The sequence below is a fragment of the Thyridium curvatum genome, assembly GCF_004353045.1.
Source record: "Thyridium curvatum strain D216 chromosome Unknown NODE_42_length_358865_cov_86.645117, whole genome shotgun sequence".
NCBI classification, from domain to species: Eukaryota; Fungi; Ascomycota; class Sordariomycetes; order Thyridiales; family Thyridiaceae; genus Thyridium; species Thyridium curvatum.
Window position 1 is genome coordinate 241,169 of NW_022156797.1, and position 22,640 is coordinate 263,808.

Below are 22,640 nucleotides of genomic sequence, written 5' to 3' on the forward strand. Positions count from 1 at the left end.
TCGATGGTTTTGTCGAGCCAGCAAAATACCGAGGGAACCGCACCACATGTTTATACAATCACTGTGCCGCAGGGTCTTCCGGATAACTAAACAACAAGTGAACGCGTTTTTTGAGTCTTTCGACGAAGTTGATGGAGAGGGGCCAGGAACACACGTGTGGCAATGAAAGACTCCAAATAATGAAGCCCTTATTCCCTTTTGAGAGATTTTAACACATCTGATAATCAAACGTCTCAAAGTTTGGGCTCTTGAATTGAGCAAGAAGTGACGATGCTCGCTCTCGCTTATCGATAAGCCACAAACAAAAGATTCCAATTCCACCCCACAGCAAACAGACCCCCAGACTTCATCTGAACAATTCCCTCTCGGCATTCTGTAGCGACCAAAACCCTCTCTCAGATTGCCGCCATCCTCCGGTCGGACCACCGATCCCCGCACAATCGGATCCCCGAGCAGCCGCATCGACCAGAAACCCAAAGACGGGATGGCCTCCCCCAACGGCACGCGCCTCCAGCCATCCTCCACCCCCTCCAAAAAGCGCAAGCACGACAATGACGACGACCAGCCACAGCCCGAGGGCGGCGGCAAGGCGCCCCCCGCCAACAACGGCCGTCACAAGAGGCAGCTCACGGGCCCGAGCACGAGCCAGATCGCCCGGACGCTGCCCCTCGAGCCGCACAGCGCCGTGCTCGGCGAGCTGAGGGCGAGCTACGACGTCCTGACGCTCTCGGTCATCTCGTCGTCCAAGATCGAGAAGCGCGTGACGGCGGCGCTCGCCCACCTCGGCCGCTTCCACCCGTCCGACATGGCCGTGCGCCCGGGCGTCGTCATGCTGCACGCGCGCGCCCGCGACGCGGGCAAGATGATCTCGATTGCGGAGCTCGTGCGCCGCCGCCTCGCCGAGGGCGGTTACAAGTGGTACCAGTATAACAGGCTGTACGATGTCGAGACACAGGTCAGGGACGCGGGCCCTCCGCCCTCTGTGGTGGAGGAGACTGTGCTTTTGAAGAAAGGTCCTCGGCCGAGCAAGGGTGGACATGCGGAGAAGGATGAGCAAGACGAGGAGGACGAGGAGGAGGAGGATGACGATGAAGACGATTTTGAGGCTATGCCAACTCGATTCAAAGACGCTGTCATGGAGCGCAAGAACACCGTTGCAAAACCGTACATGAGCGTCATGCTCTCCCGCGTGCCGATTCCGGAGCTGCAGGCCAAGGCTATCTTCACCTGCCAGAGCAATGAAGCGCAGATTGAGTACCAAAGACGTAAGAAGATGGGGCTGGCTTGAGATCGGCATACGTGCGTTTTCACGATAATATGCGGCATGGCTGGTGTTTGGACGCCTGGAATTTGCTTTACGGGATGGGGATGGGGATGGTGATCAGTTGATCAAGGATAGAACGGCATATGCATTTTCAGAGCCGGCGAGCGAGGTCTTTGCTACCATAGATTTGCTTATAGACACCGAGATACCCTTCTAGCAATGCACACGAACTCCTCATATAGCGAGCATCATCGCTGACCAGCGGTTACACAGGTGACTCGGTGAACTGATCTGTAAAATTGGTTGACATTGACTGCTTGGAAGCTTACACAGCCCGTTCTCTCTTGCCTATACAAAATGCTGATCGCCAGTTTAATGCACCCCGACGCGTAAGTGATATGATGCAATCGACAACTCCAAAAGGAAATGCAACGGCTATACAGCCCTCTTCTGTACTAGTACAGCTCTTCCCACCTAGACCTCCCCTTCGATTGCCCAATCATTCCAGCCAACCAAAAAGGGCATACACACCAGGCGCGCGGCTCGCAGCCTAGGTAAGACGTGAAGCACGAGCAACCACGAGACCCTTGACGAGGTCAGTAGCCAACCGAAACAGACACGGCTGGCTTCAAGGCTGCGGCGACTTGTTGTTGGAGGCGTAGGTGATCCTCAGGATGAAGTTGACGACGACGGCCAGCAGCAGGATGATGGCGAGGAAGGTCGGGCCGAAGCGGTCGTCGAAGCCGGCCTGGCCGCGCTTGCGTATGGACCTCGCTCGCCAGTGATACGTTATCAGCGAGTAGATCATGGCGAGCATGGCGACGCCGGTGAACAGGAAGGCCGAAATGAAGGCGGGCCTGTCACCAAAGTTGAGCATGCCGATGGCCAGCGCACCGAGGATGACGGTGAAGTTGAGCCATGACAGGAAGGTCCGCTCGTTGGCGAAGAAGACCTTGGGCTCGACGCGGGTCGGGAGCGCGATGCGCTTGCCTAGAGTTGGTCTGTTAGCAAAGGCGGATTGCTCGAGATGCTGGTGAATGGGCTCTCCGGGGATGAAATGAGGCGGAGCTTGAGGGGTTTCCTTACCGGGCGCGGTCTGGAGGAGAGGCTGGCTGGACATGGCGGGGGTAACGCAGCTGGACGACAGCGGTATTTACAATGACACCTGCTCTTATCTGCACGCTCCTTGTCGAGCCTTGCTTCTGCGATAGAGGAGAGGAGAGTTTCACGGGTCTCGGAGAGGCCGGAACAAAGGCCAGCCACAACAAAACTCTTGAGGTTATCGTCGTCGGTTGGAAGAATCAAAGAAATCCTCGCACACCTGACGTCGTCGCAGGTAGAAGAAGTTTTCAATCTACCAGAGGAACGCCGGGCGGGGAAGAGACGAGCAATTGATCAATGAGCGTTCACCCTACAGCCCACGCACGATCCGATACTAGCACAAATGAACGCCAATTGACCTCGATCATCCACAGAGCAAAGAAGCTTTTCCCTCCGCGCCTGTCCTCGACGTAAGAGAACCCCTGTCACATGTAACTGCCGCGAGACGAGTAAGGAGAACGGAGCTGCCCACGTGCGGCTTTGATTGGCCAAGACTGTGTTACTGATCACGTGAGCGACTCTCCTCTGCTAAACAGCTCGCTCATTCGCAGCGCAGACCTTGGCAAGCCACAGTGCCTGCTCGCTCACGCCACTGCCCATCCCCTACCAGCCAGCTGCCTCGACTGCACCTAGGTACCTGTTAGACCCGCTCATTGTGCTCCCATTTCTCCCTCAGCTTCGAGGTCAAAGCTCCAATTTGGTTGCCCCGCCGTCCACCAGCGTCTAGACTGAGTGACCGTCCTTTGATCCAAAACACGCAAACAAATCGGGCATCCACTTTTGGCTTTGACATCACTGTTTCCTCCCCCATTTTCAGCCGCATTGCATCGTCTATCGTTCCATTCGCCAGAGGAGTCTTTAGCAGTAGGTCAGCCTTGCTCTAGCGCCCCTTTCTCTCGGCCAGCCTGCCAAACATCGGGCTCAAGATTGGGTAGCTGACGAATTACCTACTAAAGCGCGTCTTTTAGACAACTCACGCGACCTCTCTCCTTTTCCCGTGTCTACACCACATCATCCTCAACGTCAACTCACCATGGCCTCCCCCGCTGTCACGCCGGTAAGCGCCCTGCTCTGGCTCTTCGCCGTTTCATCCCAAGTCTTCGTTGTGCTAACTCATTTGTCCCAGCCGGTTGCGTTCAACCGCCTCAAGCAGATCGCTAACGACGTATGTCCCCCGGAGCAATCTGCCCTGACTGGATCTGACATATACATGATGTTTTAGGCCTGCCAAAGTGCAATCGGCAGCGCAGAGTTCTACGACCACGCTAAGACCGAGTACTGGAATGCTACCATCATTGTGAGTGACTTGTCCAGCCCTGACCGCCAAGCTCTCTGAGGCCGCCTCACCTCTCCACTGGAGACCCGAGACCGGAGATCCTCGCGGCGGCCAAACACACAAGTCAGTTTGCTAATCTGCGATTGACTTTTACCAGAACTCGATCCTGAAGGCCGTCATCTCCGAGTCTACCCCTTCCGGTAGCACCAACCCCTCCTTCAAGTTTGCTGTCAACAGCACCATCGTCCAGCACCTCGTCCCCACGTCCCAGCTCAACAAGTCCCGCGGCACCGGCACCTCGAGCGAGGAAGCGAGCGTCAGCACCAGCGCCGACGGTGAGAAGCCTGCCGCGACCGCGACCGACGGCAAGCCCCATGTCGGCCGCAGGGGCATGCACAGCGCGACGGGTGCTTTCTGGAACGAGAAGACGGACGGCATGTGGACGTACAAGTACGACGGGGGCGAGGGCAAGGGCATGGACGTGATCATTATGCTGATCTGGATCGCCTTGTGATCGCTCTCGAGCTGCGCTTGTACCAACACAAAGGCTGGCTGGCTGGCGCCTGGCCGGGGGCCCAGCGCGGGACCACAATAGTACCATTTGTTTTTGTCTGCATTATGGAATTCACGAGAGCATGAAGCGGTAATGAATCTCGAATCTCGGAGACAGCGAAGCATAGGCTAGCATGCAATAGAGTATGCGCGCTTATTGTTATGATTTGTTGCTGCCAACTTGGATCGATGCTGATGTGGTGCCCGGGGATTTGCTCCGTACCTCAGAATGCTGTAGGAGTCACCACGCCTCCTTGAGGTGTCCTGCCCTGAGGCATGATGCCTCTTGACAATGACTCCAAGTATATGGTACCTGCATCGTGCGTGTTGGCATCTTCTATTGAGTTTCTCCAATTTGAAGTCAGAATTGTTCATAGGACTTCGCCCGGAGATATATCAATGCCAACAAGGCACATCGTTACTCTAGAAGTCATACGGGTTCCACTACCGGAAACTGAAGCGCGAGTTCTTCTACTTGTATCACCAGCCCGTCAATTAGGTCACCATATCTTGAACTCCTGGCTACAGCTCAATGCCAAGTCTTATACTTGGCTTACGAGACGCTCCTATGGACAATCGATTTGGCAGTCAGGGGGTTCAGACCTGCCTTAGCTCATCTTCCGCTTGGTCTAGTGCTGTCTTGCAGAGATCTAATGAGACGCCACCTTCCGGATACCGCGCACAGCTTCAGATAGATTCGATCACTTTCACGGTCTTCTTCATACTTGGAATCATTCTGCAGTGTCGTGAATGACCGAAACGAACTCCCGAGGATACCCGATCGCCCATGTCCGGCCCGCAAAGCAAGGATAAGTGGGTCCTTATCAGAATCTCTTCATGTTCCTCCTCAGTGCCGGGCAGAGCGAACAATGGACTGATGTGGGGCCATCGGCGCTGCCAGCTGCCAGGAATAACCAACGATGTCATGGTGGGGACTGGACCCTTGCGTGCTACGAGCCAGCGAGTTTGCCACTGATCTCATCGGTAAGGCACAATCCATCCTGTTGCGATCTTACCGTACCCATGAACGATCACGGCTCTGCGGAAAAGCAGCTCAGAATGCTCTCAAAGGTAAGGATATGCCTTTTGAAAGTGGCCAGTCAAGTATGTCGATATGAGAGTTGTTCTCTCTTGCCGGACTGTCAGACTGTCGAAGGCGGGTGGGTGTGCACATGTCACTATGATGCTTTCACACTTGCATCTTATCATCTCGAACCGTCAGGAATTCGTACCTGGCGGCGGATGATATGATGACAGGATCGATCTCTCTTCATGATTCAAACTAATGTAGGTTTCTCAGTGTAATGCAACAGTGATTGCGCGGCTCGTGTTTCATTGACTGGATCGTTTCCAGTGACCAGGGAAAGAGATCTGATAACATTGAGCTGACCTTACGAGGGGCCTGGGCTCGCCCCAGATAACGGCCCAACGTTGGAAGCTGCGCAACGGTGTCCCGGCAAAGTTATGCCATTCCCCCGGGTTTGTGATCACGCATTTGCGTATCCTTCGCTTCTTGGCCCGCACAGCGGGATGACGACAGGACAAGAAGCAGGCCACCGTCCCTCCCGCGATGCACCACACCACGAGAGGACTGGCCCAGCCGCTGGTGCCGCTCTACTGGCAGGGCCGGGTGGGTGCGCTGCCACCGATCAGGGAATGGTGTGCTGCTCGAGTTGTCAATGTGACCCGTCTGGGACTCTGGGAGATATCCGCGTGGTCGACGTATGACAGCCAGCAATGACTAGCGATCCGCACCACAGCTAATGGCTGGCTTGAATCGTTCCCTCCGCTCGGCTTTTTCATCGCGCTTTGTGCTGGTCCTGGTCTGGCCTTTTCCGCCTCTTCTGTCCGGCGTAGGAGGACGCCGTCAGTCAAGAAAATTTCCCAAGCCCTTGCTTTGCTCCACCCGGCCCTGAATAAGTAGTCTCGCTATCCACTTACTGCCCGGTTCTTGTCCTGCGACGCCGGGTCTGCTCTTGGTCATTCTTCTTGATCTTGAAAGCCCCCAAACCAGAACAGAAGAGAGGTCTCGAGACATCCGCTGATCATTGCCGGATTCACCCTTTGTTCTCTGTCGCCTGGGCCCCGTCCACCCCATTGGACCCCTTGAGCTTCGAGAACAAACTCCCTAAAGAACCCGCCCAGTCGGAGGGCCGCGATCATACCACCGAGCGATCTGCAGCCCCTCCGCACTCTCTCGTGTCACCAAGCCGAGACCAAGCACGCCAACCTCCGTCACCACACCCTGCCCTGCCCTTGCCTGCGCCTTCGATTGCCCTTTTAGCCAGAGCCATTCACCTCCAAGACACACCCTCCCCACGAACTCACACTTGTACACGAACCAGGCTCTGTAGATCGATCTTGCTTAAATAGCCCCTCTTCCCGCTTTTCCCCCTTCTTTCATGAGCTTGCTAGTGAGGATACTCCCGCTATCACTATCATCCCGTCAACCTGACATCGGTACCTGAACACCCACCACCAACAGCACACACGACACCGCCAACAAATCCACGAAACAACAACCTGCCATAGAGGATACCAGCGTTAGACATCACCAGTACTGGAGAAGCGTTCCCTCCATATAGGCTTGGCAAAAGTACCTTTAGTGGAACACCTCGAAGTGCACACCCAACACTACTACGACTTCTTGTCGTCCACCAACTCCAACTCGCTGCTTCCTGCCAAGGCAGTCACCATGATCGAGGTCATGCACATCTCTGGCGACAACGGCCCTGGGTCAATGCAGGGCTCGCAGGAGAACAGGGCGCTGACGCGGGAGGAGTACGCACAGCTCACGAGGGAGCTCACGACCAGGAGGATGCCCTACCGCACGCCGAAGCGCGCCCAGTCCACCACCTACGACTACAGGATCCCCACGGCGCCCCGCGACCACCCGAGCATCTCCGTCCAGCCCACCGTGCAGGAGCACCCGTCGGGCGAGAACTCGCCCACGGACGCCGGCTCGCGGCAGGCCACGCCCAAGCCGGACGAGCGGGAGCAGGCGGCGGCGGCGGCGGGACGCAAGCGGCCGCCGCTGCCGCCGCCGCGCCGCTCCTACTCGGTCATGGACTACGAGCCCGTGCCGCACACGCACCGGCCCTCGGCGACGCTCACGCTCGAGGACATGCCGCCGGAGCTGCACTACGCCATCTTCGACTGGCTCGACCCCATCGACAGCACGTGCCTGGGCCTCGCCAACAAGCACTTCTACGACATCCACGTGCGCATGCACGGCAGGGTGCCGCTGTCGGCGCGGCGCAGCGGGCCCAACGACATGGAGTGGGCGTGGCACCTGGCGGGCAACGTGCGGCACGTCGGCGGCGTGGGCGTCGTCCCGCAAGAGCACCACCAGATGACGGACAAGGAAAAGCTGGCGCTGCTGCGGGTGCGCGGGCAGGCGCTGTGCCGCAAGTGCGGCGTGTCGCGGTGCGAGCTGCACAAGCACATCCGCGAGTGGATGGGCCCCGGCTACGAGTACTGCAGCGTGCGGCAGAGGTTCGGCCCCGTGGCGCCCGAGGGCGCGAGCAAGGACTGCTACATGAGCAGCCCGCGCGACCCGCACCGGTGCGGCCGGCACCGGACGCGGGTGCAGAAGCCCCAGGCGCCCGCGGCGGTGGCGCCTCCGGCTCGTTCATGAGGAAGCTGTTGTGTGTGATGATTCTAGGGGAAGATGTAATAATGACTGGCGGTTGTGGAGTTTGTTTCCCCCCCGCCCTAGATCGTAGAGATGAAGAGTGTAAGAGACAAGATGGGGTCGACATCATTGTTTGTGTTTTGTCTTTTTTTCAGCGAGGCGCTTTTCTCCGCGACACATCCGAGACGAACAGACTTTCTTGAGTCGAGTCTACGGGCTCCTGGGTTTCTTCTGCGAGACTGGAAAGGTGGTAACATGGATCTGGGAAGGGAAATCGGAAGGGGCCAACTTGTCTTTGGGCATTGACAAGAATGAGTATAAAGAGAATCTTCAAGACCGTATAGATGATTGCACCAAGAGCAGTCATCATGATAGCAAATGAAACGTCATTAGAGCAGTTTCGCGGCCGATTGAGGATATGTCACCATCCACCAGAAGTTCAGGGTCGGCCTCTACGCTCCGAAACCCTTACGGGTATCGGCTTCAAGGCTCAAGTGAGGACTTTTCATCAACCTCGATTGTAATAACGAAAAGCTTTGAGCAAGCTGTAAGAGGCAGGTGGCCTCGGTGAGCACTGCAGAATCGCGAAGGAATGCTGATGTTCAAGCCCGGTCTTGGAGCAGAGATCTGGATTCATGGTGGCCGCTCTCTTGGGTCGGGATTGCTGCCAAAGTCTCCAACCTTTTCATCAATGAAGATAACAAGAGGAGATCTCTACCTATATACCCTGAGCGTGGAATTGACTCTTTGGTTCTCCAAGGGAGGAGAGCACGAGTCGAAGCAACTGGCTGGCTGGTCAAGCCACACACACACACACACACACGCCCATGTAGTGCCCCTTCTCAGCGTGTCCGTGGCGTAGTTAGTGAATGACGCCACCGGCACGCATGAACGCGAACAGGGAACAAAAATTTCCTAGACAGCAGGGATCTGGCAATCACGCCCCCGGAATCCTGGACATTTGTACTTGTACAAGTAGGCACAGTGGGATTCAAGCGCAATCTTATCGTGAACGGGAGAGAGATCATCACACTCTGTCTCCTATTGTCCCTAATTCTTCTCCATAGCTTGGTCTGCATGAAACCACTTGGCCGTCTCATTCCTCTCCTATTCATTCCCATCCTCTCCTTTTTGATCTTCCGCAACATCGTCATCACGCCTAACCAGCTTGACCAGACGCACAAGCCGGTTTCTGGCCTTTTTTGGTTCCTCGTCCCGGTAGCGGCCGCCCTTATTAGTCCAATTCTCCAGCTTGACTCCACGCTATCTTTCTGGGCCCATTGCGCTGCCCACCTTGTCCTTCCTAGCTGTCCTCCCAAAGCTTAAAAGGAGCTTCGACACGACGTCCACAGTTTCACACACAGAGAGCGAACGGCCCTGTCCTCGCGTCAATTCCCATCGACCTCTCCCTCCGGGTTGTCGTGACTTGGTTTTTCAAGCAGCCGCCCTCTTCCGCTGGCTGACAAGCCCTCCGAGTCTCCCGCACTTCCCTCTCCCTCCCCAGCCAGCCTCAACCACAATGTCCTCCCCAAGCAGCGCCTCCAACGCGGGCAAGCGGAAGCGCAACGCCGCCTCCTCCGCCGACGCCATGGAGAACAGCATCGACCAGACCTCGGAATCGCGCGACGCCTCGGGCGAGGAGGGCGAGAGCACGGCGCCCGAGAGCAGCAGGCCCGCCGCGCAGCACCCTAGCAAGCGGCAGCGCGCCAACTCGGACCGCGACCCCAACGGCAACAACCACCACCACCACCAGGGCGCCGAGGCCGGCGCCGACCCCGGCGAGCCCAGCGACACCACCGAGGCCAGCGTCGACATCGCCGAGCGCGTCGGCAGGAAGGCGGGCGCCCGCAAGCTCCCCAGGGACGTCGGCTCCTCGGCGAGCGACCCGTCCATCGAAAGGAGGGACTCGGCCATGGCGCCGCCGCCCATCGGCAGGCTGACGCACCCCGTCGGGTACAAGACCAATGACCCGCCCGTCGGACGGCCGGTCCGGGTGTATGCCGATGGTGTCTTTGACCTGTGTCATCTTGGGTAAGTGGACGGACGCTTGATGCTTTGGATCAGAGGTTATGCGGATCTGGGCAAAGAGACTAACATGAGTTTGCTTCACATAGACATATGCGCCAGCTCGAGCAGGCTAAAAAGGCGTTCCCCGACGTCCACCTCATTGTCGGCGTGACGGGCGACGAGGAGACACATCTGCGAAAGGGCCTGACGGTCTTGTCGGGCAAGGAGCGCGCCGAGACGGTCAGGCATGTCAAGTGGGTGGACGAGGTCATCGAGAACTGCCCCTGGATCGTGACGCCAGAATTTCTCGACGAGCACCAGATTGACTATGTGGCCCACGACGACATCCCCTATGGCGCGGACGAGGGCGACGACATCTACCAGCCCATCAAGGCTGCTGGCAAGTTCCTGGTCACCCAGCGGACAGAGGGTGTCAGCACGACTGGCATCATCACCAAGTAAGATCTCCCATCTCAAGCGCATTTGCAAATTGCTCGTTTGTTCCGGGTCATTTGCTAACCAGCCATCTCTTCACAACCCACAGGATTGTCCGAGACTACGAAAAGTACATCTCGCGGCAGCTCAAGCGCGGCACCTCGCGCCAGGAGCTCAACGTCAGCTGGCTCAAGAAGAACGAGCTCGACCTCAAGCGCCACGTCCAGGACCTGCGCGACAACATCCGCTCCAACTGGACCACCACCGGCCAGGAGCTCAGCCGCGAGCTGCGCCAGTTCTGGCCCTCGAGCCGGCCCCAGAGCCCGGCGCCCCAGCGCAGCAACGCCGGCTCGTACATGCTGGCCGCCCCGAACGGCGACGGCATGCCGCCTTCCAGCCCCATCGGCGGGCCCTCGTCGGGCGTCTTCCCGCCCCGGTCGCCGGCCATCGACAGGGCGGGCGGCAACACGAACGACTTTGTCGCGGGCTACGCGCTGGGTCTCATTGGCGGTGTCAGGTCATGGGTACGTCATATCCTTTTTCCATCTCATCTGTGAGATTAATATGTTAATGTTTGAATTTGTGAAAAACTTTAGATGACCAAGTCCCGCCGGTCAGAGCAGGACTCTCGGCCGCCGAGTGACGACGACTCGGAGGAGGGAGACGACAAGTCTACCCGCCGCGGCCGTAACACCGTGCCTGCAGCGAGGTGAACAGCGCCTTGAGTGCCATCAGCCATCATGGCCACGGGTTTGTGGGAGCAAGTAATGGTAATGCCCGAAGGTTCGTTTCACGCAAGGCGGGCGGGTGGCATTGTATTCTGTATAGGTACGCAAGAGCAATGGAGGCAGGGCAGCAAACAGCACTGCCTGGGGGAGAAGGGACAGCATGGGAAAAAGGATGATACACGGCCTTTGCTCTCTTTTTCTTTACCTGCGATAATAGACTTTGAGACAACAAAATTGTTTACAGCAACACTCAAAATTACACTCTCCTCTGGGGGGGAACAGGAAGATGACGACTTTGTGATGCCTCTCTTGCCCGGGACATCATATCGCCGTCGGCTTGAACCTGTCCCGTGCTCGCAAGGACGGGGGAGAAACAGCCCGCCGCATCGGCCAGTATTTTTGGATTCGCGGAAATCTATCTCACGAAGCTTGGCCTGGGCAGTGCTGAGGCGCCGCCGTGATACCTCACCGTAGCTGCACGCACGGCTCACCACCCATTCTTTCTGCCTCGTCCTGCCTGGTGCTCGGTTCTCAGGATGCCCAGTCTGCCCAGTCCACAGCCTCCAGCCCCTTCTCCCTTGCCCTTTCCTTTTCCCGGTGACAGGCACCGACGATGATCACCGACACCCTGCCTGGATGATTGGCGTGTCGTGGACGACCAAGAAGTTTTCGCCACACGCGGGAACTGCCACCCCATCATCTCCGTGACCCAGTCGCAATCTATCTGGAACGTACGATCGTGGGGGGGATCATGTGGCAAGGCTGGCCTTGTTTCGTCTCGTCTCGTCTCGCAGACAGTGCGGCTGCGTATCTGGCCCCCATGGGGGAGGGACTGCTCCCCCCCCCCTCCCCAGCGCCGGAAGTCACGCTGCCGGAAGGCTTGCGCCGCATCCCATCCCCCCCGCTCGGCGTCTTTGCGGTCCTACGCAAACGTGGAGTGGGCATGTGGCGATGCCCTCTCCTCGCTTCCCCTCTCTTTCCTGCTTGTGTGCTGCAGGGCTGTATCAGATAGAGAGAGTGCATGTGTGAAACAAGACATGACCAAGTCCTTATTTTCGCCCCCGAAAGCCAGAGTGACAGTTGAAGCGTCTGCGTACCTACTTCGGACCAAGGGAAGAAAACACATGGCTAGATGGTGGTGGTGGTGGTGGTGCTGTCAGTGCATCGTCCCACATCCCCAACGACAGTCAGCCTCTTGGGGAACTGCATGGGGATTTCGTCCGAACATGCAGCCCGTCAGTCCCCCACGTGCCAAGGCACCTTGCGGAAGGGACCCCAAACGGAGCTGCATCACCAAGTGAAAGACAGAAAAATTTGCCGAGCTGCTGTCGTTCCAACGGCCGATGGCCCCCAGATTTCAGGGGCATATCTGGGCTGAGCAGGGCTGAGGATGAAACACCGGTACTCGACCTCCCTATCTATCCCCCTCCAGGAATCTTCGAGTGAGACAGGAGCAAAAGGGACACTGCCGGGCCACTTGGCCAAGCTTGTCCTTGCCGGTCGAGGTGCCTTGGGTTCCTGGCCCCCAAGAAAGCACACCCGCCCGCTCACACTCCCACCACCCGGCAGGCCCGCAGCTCGCGTCTGCGGCCGGCTCGGCACGCGCAAAGGGCGCTTGAGAGGCCTGTTTCACCCTCTAGCCTCGCACAGAGCTGGAATGCATGCGTCTTGCTCGGGAAAGACGTTGTATATTGTCATCGGGACTGCTGCACATCCCCCCATCGTCACCGTGACGTGACGGCATCCCCTTGGGTCAGACGGGACTTCCGTCCAGATGAAGGGGGTGGTGCATGACCGAAAGAGGATAGCGAGAGGGTGTGAGGAACAGGAGAAGCGAAGGACCTTGCCTGCGCTTGATCGAGGCGTGAGATCGATCGCTCGATCGGTGAACAGTGCTGCAGGGACATGACAAATGCTATGTTTGCCAGTGCAAAAAGGGGCTCAGCCTCCACCAGGTAGAGGTCGGCGGCACCAGAAGCGCCTGCTTGGCCGGCTCGTCTACGGCCTTTCTTTCCTTCGTGGGGATGGATGGGCAGGTGAGGCAGGGTACTTGCGAGATACTTGTCTCATGTTTGGTGCGACTTGTCGGTCAGGCAGACAGTATTTTCCCCTTTGCCAGAAAGGGAAGGGCTTCTTGCGATGGAATCAGAAATAGGAATGACGCCTACCTCGACTTACTGCAGCTTGGGCGCGTGGGCGTAAGAAGAGAGTTGCACTTTGCGCGAGGCTGAGGATCACGCGCATGTGGAAGCCCGGCCAATCACTTTGGCTCCCGCTCTCGAAGCGACCCTGATACAGCGATACCAGGCCTATTGATAGCACGTGAAGCAGAAGCTCGTCAAGTTGCGCTAAGGGAATACGAGGGCGAGGTATGCGCAAAGCATCAGAAGCGTGATCCCATTTTTGGTGATAGAAGAGAGAATGGTGCCGTTTTGCTCTTCTTCATCGCGTATTCGTCGTTTCATGCAGCCGCTCAGCGCTTAACCCCAGACTGGAAGGTGCATCAAGACTATTCGGGCGCTTGTTTCGAGCCAAGCGTCCCATTTTGGAAGGGAATCTACTGACGATTTCTAGAATGTCTCATGGGAGATGAGCTGGCGATATGCAGTGCAACGGTCTGACACCTCTTTCGTCTGTTTGAAATCGCAGCTGAGAGTAGAAGTATTCCCAATTTGGAATTACAGACGGTATTTGGCATCCGACTGGCACACCGAATCTGGCGGCTAACAGAAGACACCACTAATTACCGAAATGGTGGTGTAGGTCGAGAGATCATCGCTTCAAGGATTTCTATTTGTTGACTGCGTCGTGGTGGGCGTCGTCGATCGGGGTGCTCTTTGGATAACACAGGTCTAGCGAGACAGATGAACCCACCACAAAGCCGCATTGGAGATGGAGAGAGTTCGGAGAAGGTGAAGATGCGTGGTGTTCGAACGAGCACAAGGTAAGGAAGGTCGGTCGAGTCTGGAGAGAATGGCTTAGATGACGGGCAGACGTTGAAGGATCACCCGCCTACCAGGGCGGTTCTAAAAATAAAACTTAAGTTAAGCGCCGGGAAGGATGGGTGCCACAGTCTGGGCTGGCACTGGGCCAGGGTCATTTTGGTGGTGTGGGAGCTCCCCCCAGTCACTAAATCACTAGTTAGGTACCTAGCAGCGGAGCACTCATGGATCCTCTTTAGCGGGCCGGCACCAGAGGGCGGGGTCCTTGGGAAAACAAACCTACGATGTCTCCAACGACATCAGTCTGTTCTCGTACCATGAAAAGAGCGGCAAATGGTGCCGGCCTGCATCGCCTGTATGAATATATGTACATACGTACATACACCTCTATGTGCCTGATGATTCTGCAAGATGAAATAACGTCAGCCCCTGGCCGCCCTCGTCGAGGGTGAAAAAGACCTTGCATGACAGTTGGGTGACACTACCAACATCCTTGCTGTTGGCATGCTTAGCTTCTGGCTGTTAACGACATCGATATAAGCTCCCGTCTCCGTACACCTGACAAGAAGAGATACCGTACTCCGCGCCGGCCCTTCCAAGCCGGGAGTCCGCCAACAGATTGCAAATATGTTAGATGAAAAGAATACTCCGAAGGTAAATGAACCTGGAGCGAAAAGCGATCCGTGCTCGATGCCGGTATGGAGATAAGAACGAACCCCCTGTAAAAATCTTGCAGTTGGTGCTTGTAGGTACGTATTGTTGTGACAGGTGAGATGCATGGTCTCCCCTTGTCGAGATCAGGATCCCCGTACCTTGTCTTGGTACCGCCCCCAGGCCTCTGGATCCTTCACCGGCGCAGTCTCGAGATTGGGTTACCTTGCATCCGCCAGTGACAGTTGGTTCCGTGCCGTCCTCCAGCAACTGGCAAGAAATATCCCCCACAGCAAGCCCATTTTTTGATATCGACCAGATTGGGTCATATTGCCCGCACTCGCAAGCCAATTTGACTTGTGCTCAATCCATGACAACGGACAATACCGACGTGAAGCCCAAGTCTTGCAGGTGACCGGCCGGGTTGACAACAACAACACGCGGAGTCTCTGTAGGTACGTCTGCCCGGTTCATCGTTATTACAAACCACGGTGTAAAAATAGGAATCTTACCAGAGATGATTTGGCATGCCCTAAGCCCCCTGCAACCCTGGCCTACCTGTCCAACGAAGCGACGAAAGAGGTTCAAGGTTCCACCACCAACAGCCAACCCCTGTCCCCTTACCCCAAAACTCCAGCACGGCCCGCAGCCATAGGGCATCGCTGGCTTCCCACCCTCAGCTACCTGCCTACGGACCATGGCGAATAGAGATCCTCCGGCAGAGGCCAGGCCTGGTAAATTGTAATTGTTGTCGGCACAGGGGTGGGAGCAAGTCGTACCATCCGATGGCGAGGGGTGTGTGGGGGCACACGGCCTGCTGGGAGGTACCTATGAACATGAACTGCCCTTTTGGTCGCGACGATGACTTACATTACCTATGGAGAGGAGATCGATGCTCACAAAGTCTGCTTGATCATGGCAGTTGGGTTGCTCAAGGCTGTACATGGCGGATCGGAGACGAGACGAGAAGATATTAACAGAATAAGGCAGCCAACGCAAACAGTATCGATAACACAGGGGATCAAGTCACGGGACTAGAAAAGCATTCAGGCCCTTCCTGTTTGTCCTTCGAGGAAGTCGTGTTTGGATGGGAAGGATCAATAGAGGAGGTCCCTCTGACAGCAAGCAGGTATGGGTGGGACATGCCTTCCCTGGGCAATCTTCCCCGATCAAGAGTCTGTCCCGACTGCAGCCTGCAAGGCATTCGGACCTCGTCTCACTCGCCTCGAGGACGTCATGTTGCATCTTGCATCCTCTTTGTTGTCGGCCATCAGCTTCACCAAATGGAATGGCGAGGTGCCGCGAAACACAGGACCCCAAGAACCACCCCCTGGTCCTGAAATCTTCGGCTGCTCTAGCGCGAGATGCACCTCATAAGCACCAGTGTCTGATCCTTGTCCCTGGTGCCGCCGACCTGCAGCCAGCTCTCTGCCGACTTTTCGCTGCGCCCACCACTCACCCGCCTGTCAGACTAGCCCACCTACCTCCGCCTCCGCCTCTTTCTCTCCTCTGGCATCGCAGGCCGGCAGGTGCTCGTCGTGGTTCACTGACCCCAAAGAGCGGCCGGTGCATGTCCCTGGTTGCCCACCACCACCACGGTGCGAGAGATCCCAGCAACCCGTTCAACCAGCGGGGAATTCCTACGGGCGGAATGGGCATGCACTATCAATGCCGCCTTCTGGGATCCGTGGGGACGCGACAAGCATCGGGGGTCCTGCGCAAACAGATGGCACATGACCTCTGGACAGGGTCGAAAAGGGCAGAGTCGTCTGAGCGACACGGAGTCCGCTAGATCGCGTTCTGAATATGGACCTCGAAGAGGAGCCCTGGTGCTCTTGTCGGTTGCTTAGTCCGGACGGTTCTTTCTAAATTTGGGAGACGCGACGCAGCTAATAGGCCCTTTAGATGGCTGGTCCAGATGAATAGGTAGCAGGTCAGAAGGGCCGTGTGTGAGGTTCGTCCCAACCCCATACCGGGTGTGCACGCGCGCTGGGAAGCCGTTGGATTAGTGTCCGTCCGTCCCACCCGCCAGCGCGGTAAAGCCAACCCTCGATGACAAGCACTGCAACCCACGAGCCAAGAGCGAGATGCAAGACCGGGGTGTACAAAGTACAATCCTGGAGTGCTCAAAGTCGACCGTGTTTTCACCAGCGCCCCGTTGAGGGTCCCTGTTGCCCAAGAGAGGATAGTCGAGCGTGGGCGGCGCGCCGTGTATGGAGTACCTTGCATTTTTTCTGCACGACCCGAGCAGCCCATGTACTTGTGTACCCTGTTCGTCCACCAGCTCAGCCAGTGCTGACAGGGGCATGACATGGGCATGGCGACAGCCTCCCGACGGAAAGGGGAGAGAGGTGGTATTCCCCAATCCAAGCCTCGATAGAGGCAGTAGAAACACTTGGTCCCCATCTTTCCGGGCTAGGGTCGTGCCTTTTTCTTTGGCCAATTCTTGATATAGTAAAGTCGCTCGCAGGTAGACTATCTTTATCACGGGCTTTTTTCTCTTTCAACCCCCATGGCGACGCTGTTCTCAAAATTGGCGAGGCGACATCTCTCAGCCCTCTCCAACGTCCCCTCGATCTTCTGACAAGTCTACATCAAGTCACGGCTCGAGGGCTGAGCTGCTCCGCGTTTACCTCGACCAACCCGTCAAGCCTCGCTTCTTGCGCTCCGTTACCCATGCCCTCCAGATCTCACCCTGCTTCATGTTATTTCCATCTCTCAAACCTGTAGCTCTTTATTTATCCTATCAGCCTTCAGCTTGCAGGGCTGTGTACTCGAGGAGAGCCATTACTAACCAGCTTTTTCGAGTGACCACCAGCATGGCCAGAGCTAGCCTCCAGTTTATTATGGGCGTCGATGGCGATGATGACCGCCCAGGCTCGAGCCATAATGGTGATAAAAGGGACAGGGTCCCGGCCGGCACCCCAGCTTCAGCCTCCCATCCAGGATCACGGCCATCTGACCCAACGCATCATCCCAGCTATGCTACCAGCCCCGGCCAACAGAACGACATCAACCCGAGTTCAGACACTTCGGGTCCTGGTCCAAGACGTTCACGCTCTAGCAGACCATCTAGGTCCACAACAGCTTCGTCCTCATCGTCAAGACCAACCAACAGCAGGAGAAGAAGCACCGCGAGTCTCGAGTCCGCGGAGCAAGCAGGGTACGCATCCTCGTCGTCTGTGGGAGGCAGTGGTGGCGGTCCAACCATGACTTCTTCGAACTATCCATCCCGACCCATGCATCACACTGCCCCTGGCGAGTCTCCGGTCAAGTTGACCCCGATCACCGGAAGAGTGAGTCGGGCCAAGAAAGGTGTCCCTGTTCACACCTGTGATCAGTGCAGGCCACCCAAGGTACGCACTTCGTTTCTAGCATAGGTCGAGCGTTCTATACTGACATGACTGGCTGGTCAAGGTGTTTACTAGAGCGGAGCACTTGAGGTTCGATCCTTCTCCAGATCGGCCGCAGAGCCGCAACGCTAACGAGATCACAGGCGCCATCAGTTGAGCCACCAAACGCCGGCGCATGCGTGTACCTATCCGGGGTGCGACAGAGCGTTCCACAGACAAGACTTGCTAACGCGTCACTTGCAAAAACAGTAGGTTTGGTCCCTGGTCGCGGCACAGAGGGCGTCGATGGCTAACGCGACAGCTAGTGCGCAAGAAGGTGACAAGGCTTCGGGTCGTGGGGGCCAAAGACCCCGGGAACCATCGCAGACTCTGCCCGAGCAGCCGCAAACTCTGCAGTCCACTCAACCGCCGCTCGATCCCATGAGCCAAATGTCAGTCGCGGCATACACGACCGCGGCCCCGAGCTATATGAACAACAGTGGTGCCTACACGCCATCCATGCGGGATTCGGGACGGGCCGCGGGTACGCCTTCCTCCAGTCACGAACCCAGTGCTGGAGGATACGGGAGCCCTAGCAGTGATCAGAACCAGCCAAGCTATGGAGGTTACGCTCCTAACTTTCGCTACACATCGTCCTCGCCGGCATCGAGCTCAGCAGGAGGCCAGATGATCAACCAGATGACCCCTCGCACACCTGCAGTCCCCCTCGTTCTGATCACGCAGGGGCTCGATGCCCACATGCAGTTGGATAACCCTCCTGATCTAGTACATACTATCCCCGATATCTCTCCTTGGGCTTCTTCGACTGATAGTAGTTACTCGACCACGCCGGCCACAGACAACTCGAGACAGCTGCGGCATGCTTGGATTCCCAACCATGCCTCGCCCATGGGCGATTGGCAGCATCAGAGCTTCTTGGGCTACTCTCCTTCCACTGGCCCAGACCCGGGTGCTATGGACCCCCTGGCCTCATCTACTTCCTATCTTTTCTCCCCTTCTGACATCACGCCTCAACCCCATGCTCTTTCTCAGACGTCAAATTTCGACTATCTCGATGTTCCTGTGGGCGGTGCCCGTTCTATGACTGTCAATTCTCCTCGTTTTCAAGACCCCTCTGTTTCTTCAGTTCGTAGTCCATCACCCATAACCACTACGACCATGTCCGCTGAGACTTTAGTTGCGCCATCATTGGCGCTACCAATAGGGCGATCAGGCATGCCGGCCGGCCTAGGACGCCAGAAAGTGCTGGCGGTGGACGCAAGTGCGAACGCATACGATACATTCCAGGGCATCGGCGGCGCAATGGGCTTCACTGTCGGTAGTACCGGCAGCTTCACCGAGCTCAACGGCATGGGCGGTGGCGGTTGTGCTGCAAGTGCAGTGCCAATCTCGCCTCTGCCCCGGACAATTCGCAACGCAATCCCCAACTACATTAATGTCTACTGGAACCGCTTCCACATCATCTACCCCGTCGTCCACCGTGCTTCCTTCGAGGCCGCTCCCGAAGCCGTGCTGTCCTACGCCATGGCGGCTGTCGCGACCCAATTTCTCGACAGCAAAGAGGACCGCCTCAGAGGCAACCTGCTGCACGAACACGCTTGGCAGGAGGCAAAATGCGTAGGTCTCCTTACAGACTCGAGTTTCGTTAGTGCTTGCTGACCAGAACCATCCAGTGCTCGGCATGGACGACCCAAACCATGCAAGCAATCATCCTATGCGAGTTCTTCGCTCGTTTCCGAGGTAGAAAGGTGGTCACGCGCCCCTCAAAGATGTTTGAATCTCTCTACTCGAGGGTGAGTTCCCAGAAGTCTTTACCGTCATCTTAACATGAAGCGGACATGCCGCGCAAAACTCTCTTTTCTTCTTTTCCTTTGTCTCTACTCTTTTCTAGTTGCTTGGCCATGGCTGCCCTCGGAGCTTCTTATTTCTCTTCGGCATTTTCAGCTCCCCGTGGCAACCTTGAAGTCGCCGAGCCCTCTTATCTCAACTATTTCTTTCGTCGCCTTCTCAGCCAGGTGGTGGTTCTGTTGCTAAATGGTCAACTTGCGGTCTGAAACAGGTCCTGGATCAAAACAACACACTCTTCGACGAGGCTTCATTCGAGGATGGCCTCCCCATCGCCAACGAGGAGCGGTGGCACACGTGGATCGAGGCCGAAGTCCGTCGCCGGCTCCTCTCGATGTGCTTCTTCCTTGACAACCATACCTCTAAATACCAGGAACAACCACTACTGCGAGGCTTCGACCTGCTCCAGGCTGGCCCGACCCCACCCATCCCAATGGCGTCGACTTCTGCGGCTCTTTGGGGGGCACCATCTGCCGACTCGTGGGCTGCCATGCTTAGAGCCGACCCCCTTGCTGGAAAGCCAGGATTCCTTCCCCATCCAGACGTTCTCTCTCCATCCTCCATACAGGCACTCCCAATCTTCGATCGAGCTGTGATTCTCGCATTCGAATCCTTGCGCCTACCAAGGCGGACCGTCATGGGCAAAGACTCGGCAGCTTCTAGTGGCGCGGCTTCAGCTAGCAACACTCCTGAGGGACAATGGCCGGATGACACCGAGAGCATGGCTGACAACAGTGACGTCGAGGACCGGATATCCTATCTGTTTGGTGGATGTCCGATCGCTAACACCTACCTGGCGCTCAACCACACACCACTTCATGATCTCCTGGCCGTTAGCGGCGACACTTGGATATTCTCGCAGAAGATCCTCCCCGCCACGTCGTTCCTGGAGCACAAGAAACGCCTGAAGATCTGGGCGGAGGGCCGCGCCCAGCAACGGTCGGCCGGCAGTACTAGCATGTCCGTGGCGAAGGCTGTCGGATTCGCCGCTCGTGCACTTGTGGCCTTCCTGGAGCGCGACTCGGATGAAACTCTCTCCGACGGTGGCCAGAACGGCTGGTTGTATGATCTCTCCGAGTACTGGGCCGTCTATGTCTGCTCGCTGATCTGCTGGGCCTATGGGCGTCGGTACCCCGGCCGTTGCGACGACGGTGACGCAAGCGAGAACGAGGCCGTCGGCTGGCTGCGGAGGGTGGCCGGGACGAGGGCTGACGAGCTGCCGCGGGCCACGCGGGAGTCGAGCCGGAGGGCTGCCGGTGGCGTGGTCAAGATGATTCGCCGGCGTCTGGAGGTCGAGTGCGTCGAGGGTGCGCGCAGCCGGCTGTTTGTTGATGCCGTTGGGGTCTTGAAGAAGCTTGAAGAGGGGGCCAATTGGAGGTGGTTCTAGTTTCTTCCTATACATTTCTCTTCTTTACGTTCTTTCTTCTCCTTTCTTTTTTCCTTTGACTCTGTTCATGCTCGGGAAGGAATTGGATATGGGTAACATATAGGGCATTTGTACAACATTGTATCATTATGGATGACATGACGATGATGGAAACACATGGTGGCTGGCGAAAGCAATCTGGGGCATCAACTTGTTCTTTTCCTTCCTTCTTTCTCATACAATTTCTCGAGAGTCTCTTTTCTCCTTTCCAGTATATCCGTGTACTTTTAGATGTCCTTAAATGGTACTAAACTGTATTGCTTCGTGACAAGATCATCTCAAAGACCTCAGCAGGTTGGTCAGGAATATCGCATGAAAGACGCAGCTCGATTTGATGCAGAACATGATCATGTGTGGCTTGGTGTGCCTAAGTGACTGGCGATCATCGTCAACGAGACGGTGTCCACATGGTAGATGAAGGGCCTCTGGGCACCTGCATGGCCCCTGAGACTAGCCGATCCAGCACGTTTTTCGCGTCGCATCTTGGAAAAGAAGCAAGCAACCACTGTCCAGCTTGTCACCTGTAATTTGGAGGAGGCTTGAATTTAGATCGATTGGGAGACGCTATTCGGGGGCTGAGGCAGCTGAATGGTGCTTTTAAAGACAGGGGCATGCATACGACGCCTGGGCCCATTGGGCAATGAACGGGCACGGACAACTTAGTATCTGGGGAAGCTTGTCGATAGCTTCGAGAACAAGACGGGAGGCATTTTCAGTGTCTCAAAACAAGCGCCTGAGTCACGAGTGTCTCAGCAGAGGTCCATAGCCGGGCGGACAAGACGACAAGGCATGTGACGGACGGGTTTGACATGCGCCTCAAATTTGACGTCGTCGCACACGACATCACATCGGAGATTTCCCTTGGAGTCCGCGTCCGTCCGTTTGCACGGAGTAAGGAGACTTCAGATACGAGCCCCGATTTGGCCGATGCAGAAGCGAAGGCTGTAGAAACCGGTGGAGGTCGAGCTGCCCTTTTTGGCTGTTTCTAGCGGCCCTCACAGGCAAGAATGAAATTAACTTTAGCGCTGGCCCTGCGAGGACCCGCTTGTCCTGATGCTGATGAACCTGGGAAGCACGCTGACTCCTGTATGATCCCCGCCAGCCCAGCCTCTCGCATTTGAAGGTACCTAGGCTACAATCTCGCCAGCGGGCTGGCTCATATTCTCTGATTCTCTAATCAGAACTGGCCCTCTCGAACCAGACACTTGACAATCTCTGTCTCTCTCCATCTCACTCATCTTTGTCCTTTGACACCTCTGCCTTGCTCTACCGTTCTCTTTCAATCTGAATCAGTATCATTGTTTGTGACTCTCAAGGTGAGTGATGGACCTTTCAATGCTTGACTAGCTACCTAGCTACCTAGCTACCTAGGTACCTAGGTAGTGGCTCGTGTTCGCAAGCTTGGTTGCCTGCCTGAAAGAGGTAC

General features: G+C 56.7%; 6 protein-coding genes across 6 annotated transcripts; 5 read left to right on the plus strand and 1 right to left on the minus strand.

The window, feature by feature from the left end:
* Positions 1 to 484: 484 nt before the first annotated feature.
* Positions 485 to 1,288, plus strand: E0L32_007112 (uncharacterized protein; the record flags this gene model as incomplete). Its single annotated transcript, XM_031141820.1, has 1 exon — positions 485 to 1,288. The coding sequence occupies one exon, from the start codon at positions 485 to 487 to the stop codon at positions 1,286 to 1,288; it is 804 nt and encodes a 267-aa protein (XP_030993937.1).
* A 604-nt stretch (positions 1,289 to 1,892) lies between these two features.
* E0L32_007113 (uncharacterized protein) lies at positions 1,893 to 2,384 on the minus strand (the record flags this gene model as incomplete). Its single annotated transcript, XM_031141821.1, has 1 exon — positions 1,893 to 2,384. The coding sequence occupies one exon, from the start codon at positions 2,382 to 2,384 to the stop codon at positions 1,893 to 1,895; it is 492 nt and encodes a 163-aa protein (XP_030993938.1).
* A 1,014-nt stretch (positions 2,385 to 3,398) lies between these two features.
* On the plus strand, positions 3,399 to 4,155 carry E0L32_007114 (uncharacterized protein; the record flags this gene model as incomplete). The annotated part of the gene is made up of 4 exons (XM_031141822.1): positions 3,399 to 3,422; positions 3,492 to 3,530; positions 3,588 to 3,662; positions 3,799 to 4,155. The coding sequence occupies 4 exons, from the start codon at positions 3,399 to 3,401 to the stop codon at positions 4,153 to 4,155; spliced, it is 495 nt and encodes a 164-aa protein (XP_030993939.1).
* A 2,733-nt stretch (positions 4,156 to 6,888) lies between these two features.
* On the plus strand, positions 6,889 to 7,830 carry E0L32_007115 (uncharacterized protein; the record flags this gene model as incomplete). The annotated part of the gene is made up of 1 exon (XM_031141823.1): positions 6,889 to 7,830. The coding sequence occupies one exon, from the start codon at positions 6,889 to 6,891 to the stop codon at positions 7,828 to 7,830; it is 942 nt and encodes a 313-aa protein (XP_030993940.1).
* Positions 7,831 to 9,346: 1,516 nt separating this feature from the next.
* E0L32_007116 (uncharacterized protein) lies at positions 9,347 to 10,982 on the plus strand (the record flags this gene model as incomplete). The annotated part of the gene is made up of 4 exons (XM_031141825.1): positions 9,347 to 9,858; positions 9,942 to 10,292; positions 10,379 to 10,793; positions 10,866 to 10,982. The coding sequence occupies 4 exons, from the start codon at positions 9,347 to 9,349 to the stop codon at positions 10,980 to 10,982; spliced, it is 1,395 nt and encodes a 464-aa protein (XP_030993941.1).
* Positions 10,983 to 17,409: 6,427 nt separating this feature from the next.
* E0L32_007117 (uncharacterized protein) lies at positions 17,410 to 21,175 on the plus strand (the record flags this gene model as incomplete). Its single annotated transcript, XM_031141826.1, has 5 exons — positions 17,410 to 17,886; positions 17,937 to 17,946; positions 18,245 to 19,560; positions 19,617 to 19,736; positions 20,003 to 21,175. The coding sequence occupies 5 exons, from the start codon at positions 17,410 to 17,412 to the stop codon at positions 21,173 to 21,175; spliced, it is 3,096 nt and encodes a 1,031-aa protein (XP_030993942.1).
* Positions 21,176 to 22,640: the final 1,465 nt, after the last annotated feature.